Here is a 9,973-nt window from a genome sequence, read left to right as displayed (position 1 = left end):
TGGCTGTACCAACTTGCATTCCCACCAACAATGTAGGAGGGATCCCCTTTCTCCACATCCTCTCCAACTGGCATGCTAGTTCTTATCCCACAGACCTGCAGTAAGGGTTAATGAGACCATACAGTGCCTGACCCATAGCAGATTCTGCTATGTACATAGATTGCAGTGATTCATATTTGCATATTTATTACTGAAATCATAATGAGGATAAGTTTAAAAAGACTTTTAATAAAGCAGATATTCCTTGCTCATCTATTTCATTTCCTCAGCTAAACACTATACCTTGCTGCCAAATAGATGATTTTTGCGATTAGACAGATTTTCATTTGTGGCAACAGAAGATGTCAGTGGTGGTTTCTGCAGTTCTAAGTAGACATTAAGGCAGCCCAAGCACAGTATCTAGGATTTCTGTCTCTGGCAATTAATTTGTCTGTGGCCTTGGGTTTCTCTACACACTCTCTAGGCATGATAGTAGACACCACAGATATTATCTGTGCCACATATTTTGGCACTCATTTATATTTAGATTGTTACCCAATTGCCTCATGTGTGTAATCATGTCTTTCTAGAAAGATTATAAACTGCCGAAGAGGCAAGGACTAGAAATTGTATGTTTCTCTTGCTTAAAATGCTAGTTGGGAATATAGGTGATTAATGTTTTGTTCAGTTCTTCATTATAATCAGCATCATTATCGAAGCAGCTAAAATTTAATGAGCAGGACCAGATCTGTCTTAACAAATATTACATTGCCCAATAAGCACCCTCAGTGAGCTAGGTGCTATTATGTCTCCCATTTTATAAATGAGAAAACTGAAGATAAGGGAATCTATCACATGCCTATCATGGGTCAAACTAAATTGAATTTCAGCACTTCTTCTAAGATACCCCAAAAAGAGGATGAAATAACTGCAAGAGCAAGAACAATCATATCCAAACTTGATGATTGCACCTCCTTACAGTACATCATTAGTTTTTGATGTAGTGTTCCATGATTCATTGTTTGCATATAACACCCAGTGCTCCATGCAATACGTGCCCTCCTTAATACCCATCACTGGGCTAGCCCATCCTCATACCCACTTCCCCTCTAAAACCCTCAGTTTGTTTCCCAGAGTCCACAGTCTCTCATGGTTCGTCTCCCCCTCTGTTTTCCCCCCTTCATTTTTCCCTTCCTTCTCCTAATGATCTCCCTGCTATGCCTATGTTCCACAAATAAGTGAAACCATATGGTAATTGTCTTTCTCTGCTTGACTTATTTCACTTAGCATAATCTCCTCCAGTCCCGTCCATGTTGATGCAAATGTTGGGTAATCATCCTTTCTGATGGCTGAGTAAAATTCCATTGTATATATGGACCACATATTCTTATCAACAAAATATTTTTGAATATAATCCCACCATATATGCTAATTTATTATGTTAGATATAAGTGCTAATACTATGTATAATAAAAAGATATACAAAATGGAAATTTATAAGGATGAACAGAATGACATGCTTCATATAGTTTATTCACAGTGCAAAACTGTTTTGCTTTTACCAAAATATTATATCTTACAGTTAATATCATACAAACATTTCTAATATAACCAAGACAATATTTTAGTAATTTAATAAATGTGTTTCTTTTATTTTCTTAACCTTAGTTTAACACTTTGTGACACAATAATTTGAAGGTTATATTCCAAGTTAATTTACTTTGATTCATGATTTTGACTGTCATAACCTATATTTCTCCACTCTCCTCTACTGGACTATTTTATTCCTTTGACTTCTGTTTAAATATGCAATATGTTTTCCCCATTCTCTTTTCCACTTGAAAACCTTGCCTCCAAGTTCTACAAGAAAAATAGAAGTAGGCAGGAAAGAAGTTCCAAAGCTCCCCAACATATCTACCACTTACCTGCAATTTTGTCCACATAGACTGTTTCCCTCTTGTCACTGTGTATGAACTGTTCATGCACCTATCTAAGGCCACCTGTGAACCAGATTCTGTCCCCTTACCTACTCAAGGACATTGATTGCTCCAACAATTTATCTCCTAGCTCTTACATTCTATTCCACACCCCTCCCCCCTTTACTGGAACATTCCCATCAAATGGCAACAGATAACCATGTTGTCCGTTCTTTCATGTTAAAACAAAACCAAAGACTAAGAAAAACAACAAAATCAAAACATTTCTTTGACCTCTCATCCCCATCCAGGCTCCACTTAATTTTTCCATTTTTCCCTTACAGCAAAATTCCCCCAAATTTTCTTTTCTCATTTAACCTTAAATCTATTCTAATTAAGGTTCTGTCCTCACCACATCACAGAGACTACTTTTGCCAAAATCCCCAATGACTACCATATTGTCAAATCCACCAGTTACTTCCCTGCCCTCTTCTCACTCGACCCATCGGCCGCATTTGATACAGCTGATCATGTCTCCCTGAAATACTTCCTTCCCTTCGTTTCCAACATCACACTCTTCAGGTTTCCCTTCTGACTCACTGGCCTTTCTTTATTAGTGTCCTTTGGTGTTCTCCTATGGTGTTTCTTCCTCATTCCCTGACCTCTAAACATTGCAGTGTTCCAACGCTCCTCTCTATGTATATCCTCACGGCCTTGACAATCTCACACAATCTCATGCCTTAATAAGATTCCAAAATTTATATAATCAGAACTCCTTAAATTCCATCCTCATAGGTCCAACTGCCTACCTGACACTTGAGTCCACCTGGATATGTAATAAGTATCAATCATAAACTTGATATATCCAAAAGGGAACTCATGATTCTTTCCTCTCAATTTACTCCTCTTAAAACTTGCTCATTTCAGTGATTAACAACTTTATTTTTTCAATTACTGATGCCCAATATCTTGGAGTCATCTTTTGTCTTCTCATTTTCTCATCCCATATCCATGTCAGGATAGCCAGCACTTTGGTCAGAAGCACCATGCTTTCTTGCCTAGATGATTACAGTCATCTTTTGACTGGTCTCACTGCTTTTGCCCTGGCCTCTCTTTGCTTTATTCCTACCACAGCAGCCAAAGAAATCCCATAAAAGAAAAATGTGCAATATCTTTAAGTTCAAACAGTCTCTTAAAAGAAACCAATGAACTTTACATGGTACAAAAAATTTTTTTGTGGTTATACCTTATTTTACTAAGTATTTTAAAGCCCTTAGCATTTAAATACCAGTATTTATAGAATTAACCACACTGATGGCTTCTTGTAGCAAGTAAACTGTGGTATGTTGCAACAGTTTGAAACTAGTCTCCTCAGGGTATCTCAGTTACTGTAAACGGTGTGATGTCTGAATATTAAATAAGGGTGGCTTTACCAGTCTGCATTGTGAATATTTCTGTAGTTTAATTTAATATTATTAAAAATAAAAATAAACTTAACTAGAAATTCTATTATTTTCTTTTCACATGCCAATGGATCACCTTGTGTAGTGACTCGGGTGTGGAGACTACTGTTTATAGATAATTTCTAAAACCCAAGAGGAGGATAGTCCAAGATCAAATAGTTGTCCTGTGTGTAGATATTAGGTGGATGGAATGAGACCTTAACTTTTGTCTAGAAGACCCATAAACGCAGTTAGGTAATGAAAGGGAAAGGACAGAGCCAGCCATCTGCAAAGGAAAGCTGAAACAGGCAAGATAAGGTGGAGGGAAGGATTTTTTAATATGGCTAGGGAAAAGAAGTTTGCTTCAGGATCTGAAGCTCTAAATAAAACCGGTCAAGAAGCCTGTGACACTGTCATCCTCCTGACCAGTTCCTCTTTTTCTTCCCCTACAGACTGCCAGTGAGCCCTGCATAGCTAAATTTGGTGAGTAACCTGTCTTGCATACCTCCTTTTTACTTTTCTTAGTATTTGATACAAGAAGGAAGCCCATCTTTATTCATTTTTCGACTGCTATTTATAACAGCTTACCATGTGCCAAGCAATTGTCTAGGAGCTGAGACTTCAGAGGTAAACCAGACAGTCAAGTCCATGCCTCGATGAAACTTACATTCAAGGTCACATCTCTGGGCAGGAATATGCATCACTGTTACAGGGCCAGGAACCTGAAATCTGGGAATCCACCTCTAACTTTGTGTTTTAATAGGCACAAGTTTCAAATTTCTACAACCTTTCCCTCTGACAAACTCAAAGTTCTTCTCACAGTTCACATATTGCTGGTGCTCAGTAGAGTGTGTGTAGGGTGACATTTTTGTTTCCAAATATATAGAAAAGGAAAGAAAGCCAGGGAAATGGCCACTTCCTTTGTGCCTCTCCCATCCTCTCAGCTTCTGAGCCACTTTCCCTTAGAATGAATGACCTGGTACGTACTAAGAAAACACATTAAAGTTTACAGGTACACTGAGCCTTAGGGTATTTCTTAGAATACATACAAAATGAACTGGAGGGGATTATGCTAAGTGAAATAAACCAAGCAGAGAAAGACAATTATCATATAATTTCACTTCTTTGTGGAACATAAGGAATAGCAGGGAGATGATTAGGAGAAGGAAGGGAAAAATGAACGGGGGAGGGAAACAGAGGGGGAGACGAACCAAGAGAGACTATGGACTCCAAGAAACAAACTGAGGGTTTTAGAGGGGAGGGGGGTGGGGGGATGGGCTAGCCCAGTGATGGGTATTAAGGAGGGCACGTATTGCATGGAGCAGTGGGTGTTATACACAAACAATGAATCATGGAACATTACATCAAAAACTAATGATGTACTGTATGGTGACTAACAAAACATAATAAAAAATAAATAAATGAAATAAAATAAATTGAAAATAAATACATTTGGATTGTTTACATATTTCAGGCCACACACACACATTTTTCAGCTGAGAGCAGAAGTTTTTAAAGTTAACTACAATCCTTGTTTTCCTATACAATTCAAAATGCCGGGCTTCCCTGGCTTGTGGGAATTAGGGGATCTCTTTTTACTTCTTGTCTCTGTCTTTGTAATTTGTTTTTGTTTTTCTAGTAAATGGAGTGGAAATCATGATATGTTTGAAATTCCTTCTTGAGGTGATAAAATGTTGAGAATCTCAAGTGCTGCTAAGTGGCCTCAAGTCTGTCAGTGGCTCCTATTCTTTCAGAACCAGTGATACTTTTTCCTGGCGACTTGTCTATTGTCTGTTATGTATTATGTGTAAAGCAGGAAGAAATTGTTGGGCTTTGGGCTCATTGGAGATAAAAAGAGACTTTGCTTCTTGCTCTAATGATCTTTCCTCCATTCTCCTTCAGAATCTACCCTCACAGCCTTATAATCAATCATTTATATAAATAACAATTTAAGTCAATGTGTGATTTCTTCTGGGTTGCTTTCTTATCAAGATTTCTTTCTAATTATGAGATAAAGGCTTTGCCCTCATAAAAAAAATTAGGGAAATTAGAGAATGGGCCAAATAGGTATTTTTGAACAATCAAGAGAGTCCCTGGAGCTCTGAAATCACACTACTATGCAAAAACAATTAACATTAGGAAAATATGTAAATTCCACATATTCCTATGAAAATAAGTGACCAAGTCTTGACTCTTTCTCCATTCCCTGTGACAGTTTTAAACTAGGGATACTTATATTTAAACATTTAAAAATTTAAATTTTTATATCTAAAAATTCAAATAATTTCCACTTATAAACTCATGAATTTACCATGATATCCCAAGTAGATCTTGGGTATACCCCCATAAACTAAAGAGAGGAGCCATAATTTAGACATAATGCACCTAATTCAGGAACATGGATGTATCATTCAATCAATAAATATTTATTGAGCACACATCAGATTCCAGGAACTCTTTTAGGTGCTGAAGACAGAGCAATGAACAAAATAGAGACACACTTGTCCTCAAAGATGTTATATTCAAATGGGTATAATATAAACAATAAAGAAATGAGCAACTTAATTTATAATATGTTAGATGGTGACACAACTGCTACGAAGAAAACAAAAACAGGATAAAAGGGAGAGTGGCAGGAGAGCACTATTTTATGTAGACAATGAGGAAGGTCTCGATAAAATGATACACAGTAAATAGTATTTACATAGCAAAGCATGAATATGTTTTCTGGACTGCCAGCTTTGGTTATCGCAATCCTGGTGTATGATTCCTCTCTCCCTTTCTTCTTCTTTAGTTCCTTTCACAAATATTGACTGACAAGAGATGCAATGGCACCTAAAACTTAACCCATTTTTCTATTCTACATCCATTTGTTTAGAGCTCTCCAAGTAAGAGATACACCGAGGACTTGCAATTTCTCTAAAACAAGAAATAGATACTTAAAATATTAAAATTGTGGTTGGAGAGAACTAATATAGACTAGGTAAAGAAACAACTTGTAAGTGGGAAAGAACTATAATCAGGAAGGGAATGAAATAAATAACTATGTTTTCCTTTTTTTTTTTACTTTGTAAATTTCTTACAGGACCATTCCCTTTAAAATGGCAAATGACATGTCCTAAGCTTCCTTGTGTGAATAAGACAGCTGATGAGAAACTGGAGATACTTCAGAATGGCTTGTATCTAATTTATGGACAAGTGGCTCCCAATACAACCTACAAGGAACCAGCTCCTTTTGAGGTGCGGCTATGTAAAAATGAAGACATCATACAAGCTCTAACAAACAACTCTAAAATTCAAAATGTAGGAGGGACTTATGAATTCCATGCTGGAGATATACTAGAGTTGATATACAACTCTGACCATCAGGTTCTAAAAAATAATACATACTGGGGGATCTTATTGCTAGCAAATCCCCACTACAACTCCTAGAGGTTCGATTTGGCCTCCTTATCACCTTTAGCACATGCAGAGATGCCGGTGAGTGTGTTGGAGGAGGCAGATTTCCAACACCTGCAGTTTGTCTGAGTATATAAATCAACACAAATAGAACCCCTCTGCATGTGAATTTTCATCTCTCAAGCTTATCCAAAAGAGACTCAGAGGACAGGCCAGAGACATTACTTCACCTCTGACATTGGGTCAGCAAAGACACTTTACTAATCCATGATAAATGACTGTGGGTGGCTCAAGGAAAGAAGCTTCTCAAAGAGTCTGTATCTAATTCGTGAATCCTTGGGTGTGGAAAAATTGTCTTATTGCCCTGGGAGCCTTACCCGGTATGCAAAAAAAGATCCAGGGTATTGGCCTGGCCTTGTTCTCATATTCTTGGGCTGCTTCACTTTATTCTTCCCATGCTCCTGTCTTTTGAGGCCCTCCTAGTAAAAGTAGCCAGACTGGGAGGGTGGCCACAGATATGCCATCAATACCCCACTTTAGATGTGATGATGTTAAGAAGACAGAGAATACTCTAGAGGACTATTGGGGCAAAGGCACAGATGGTATAGAATGGAATGCACTTTACTTGGGAATTTCCCTTGATTTCATCACATTCAGGATGCAGAATGCTTTATAACACCAGCTGGTCAAAGGACTCATTCTGAACCTTGACATAGGGCTCATGAGAAGTTGTTGATGTGTGTCTAAATGTTGTCAGTAGTAAAGAAAGACTAATCATTAGTAATCATAAAATTAAACCCTAGAAATTGGTATCACATCAGTACCGTATTATGTCACGTAATAATTTCACATTTTTAGCTGGCTCTCCATAGTTTGCAAATTGCTTTCATATATCACAGAGCAGCTCTATGAAGTGAATGGGGCAGGTGTTTTTGGCACAATATAAACAATGAAAATATGAAGGCATCTAGAGCACAGGTAACTTGCCTCAACCTATAGAACTAATGATTGATAGGCCCAGTGGGCTTCCCCAGTAAATCATACTATCTCAGCTTTAGCGTTAGTATTTCAGCTATGATGTTAAGTCTCTGAGCTTAGCAGATTTAATTATCAAGAGATGCATTCCCTTTCAGCTCAAGGAGGGTAGAATAAAACTACAACCTACTCTCCTTCCTTAACAAACTACTTTTCCTTTCCCTGCTTGAAGCAGGGAGCACAAGGGTGTTGCTCAGGGCTTACTCTCACTAAATCCTCTTCCTCAGTTGAAAGAGCTTGTCTTGGTCAAACGTGTTAACTTCTAAAAATAATGAATAGCACTCAATTCAATGATAGCCTGCTAAAGTTTTTAGACTCTGTTAGATTAATTAGCTATTTGTGGTTCTTGTTGAGAGGTTTGTAATATGATTACATGATCACCCAATTTAAAATATTTATGGATATTTGTAAAAAGCTATATTATGTTAATTAATAGTATTACATATAAAGTTAATTTAAAAATATTTGTATTGTATGTAACAAAAATTGTGGGGGAGCAGAGTAAATCTGAGGCCAAGATGTCTCTCAGTCTTTTTTTAAAAAACATCTGCTAAGTAGCGGTACTGGCCAAAGACCTAGATACCCTGCTTCTCTTTCATTTGCATATTTTCTCAGGAAATTAAAGTTATATCACACATATTTATGGAAACTTCTTGTTATCGACTGTTGTTGAGTTATCAGCAGCAGTGTGCCGGAGTGCGCTGGCACTAAGCTCATGACAGCTAATTGTTAAATTTTCAAAAATTTGCAATCTGGTTATTAATTATAGTCATCCTTAAAATTGGCCATGGTCGGACTATTTATACCATGGAAATTGGCAGCACTACAAATTAGGGATTTTCCTTTTGGAGATCCAGTTCACTGGCACACTACTGTTTGTAAAACTCTCCTTCTTAATGACTCCTCTCTGCTCCTGTCTCATTCCTGGGACAATCAAGGCAGGCAAGGGAGAGAGTGAAATCGTCATACTCCCAGCAAAAGTCCCACATGGCAATGATTTCTCAGGGCAAGAGTGATCTCAGCAGCTGCAGCCAGAGCGAGGGCTACCAACAGATGAACTTTGAATTTTCCTGGTGTTGTAATTTTAGCCTTCATTTTCATGTATACTCTGTTTCCTTTTTTCTTCAGATAGTCGAAACCTATAATAAATGTATATCGGTAAGTGGTCTGTAGCTGACTTATCTGTGGGTTATCAGTTTAGAGTCAGTGATGTTGAGAACTTGAAGGGGCATCAGAGAAAAACTTGCCCACATGAAACACTTGCTTGGCTAGTGTTAGGCAAAAGTGAGAGCTGGATGCAATTAGCTTTTGATTATAAGCTGTCCCAATTTCTGATGAGTTAGACAGTTTCATATTCTGTCTTCCACCCACCTCCTCAACTCCACCTCACTCATCCTCTTCAAGAAAGCAGTCACCAGCCCCTCTTATACTGTGTTTTTTTTTACCTTCCATTTTGCCCATCAAAACTTATCTAGAGTGTGGAATATCACTGTGGGTTAAGTCTCTGCTTCTGAAGATGGCAGTTAATTCAAAAGTAGTGCAGTTTTGAGCATTTGATGGGGCAAACTAACTCCTTAAATGAAGTATATCTGTTCATCTTGGAGATGAAATTCCTGTCTTTTTGTGTTTGATCTTAAAGAAGCAATTTCATTGGTGGGGGTGAGGACATTTTAAAAAACTTTTATGTGAGAAGGAGAAACAAAAACCTGATCAACTATGGGTGAGGAGTCTGAGGATTACCTTCAGGTAGAAGTTTAAAGGATACCTTGGTACATACACTTTTCTTGATCTGATACGATGCATCTCTATTTTGGGGGTCACTAGTGACCCTGGCAAAGTCACTCTATGCGTCACGACTCTCTTGTGAGTCCCACATCTATCCACAAGAAACCTGTACACATGCTTTGCACCTACAGAGAGTATCATTTAGCAAGATTCTCCCATTTCCACTACCAAGGAGTTGGCCTTTCTTTTCCCAACAGATTTGCGGGGTGGGGTCAAACTCTAGCTTGAGGTCAACTTTTGCTTTCTCTGGTGGGAGTCAGGCACTAGTTCTCTGTATCTCCCAATTACAAGAAATACACTTGAAAGCTCTTTTAGGGGTTCCCTTGAAGTCCTCCTACCAGGCTTAAGGTTAGAAAGTTTCATTGCTCCCCATTTCTCCTGTAAATGGAGTGGGTGGGGACTCACAGCATGGCCACA

The 9,973-nt window shown here is 38.0% G+C and overlaps 1 protein-coding gene across 1 annotated transcript in view; it reads left to right on the top strand.

The window, feature by feature from the left end:
- Positions 1 to 8,850, top strand: part of TNFSF18 (TNF superfamily member 18) — a 12,794-nt gene extending 3,944 nt beyond the window's left edge. The window contains exons 2-3 of the mRNA XM_008696408.2: positions 3,790 to 3,820; positions 6,423 to 8,850. Of these exons, the coding sequence (XP_008694630.1) occupies positions 3,790 to 3,820; positions 6,423 to 6,769 (378 nt within the window). The 3' untranslated portion in view covers positions 6,770 to 8,850. The remainder of the gene's footprint in view (positions 1 to 3,789; positions 3,821 to 6,422) is intronic.
- Positions 8,851 to 9,973: the final 1,123 nt, after the last annotated feature.

This window comes from Ursus maritimus, unplaced genomic scaffold (assembly GCF_017311325.1).
Source record: "Ursus maritimus isolate PB19 unplaced genomic scaffold, ASM1731132v1 scaffold_2, whole genome shotgun sequence".
NCBI classification, from domain to species: domain Eukaryota; kingdom Metazoa; phylum Chordata; class Mammalia; order Carnivora; family Ursidae; genus Ursus; species Ursus maritimus.
This window is presented reverse-complemented; position numbering and strand designations above follow the sequence as displayed.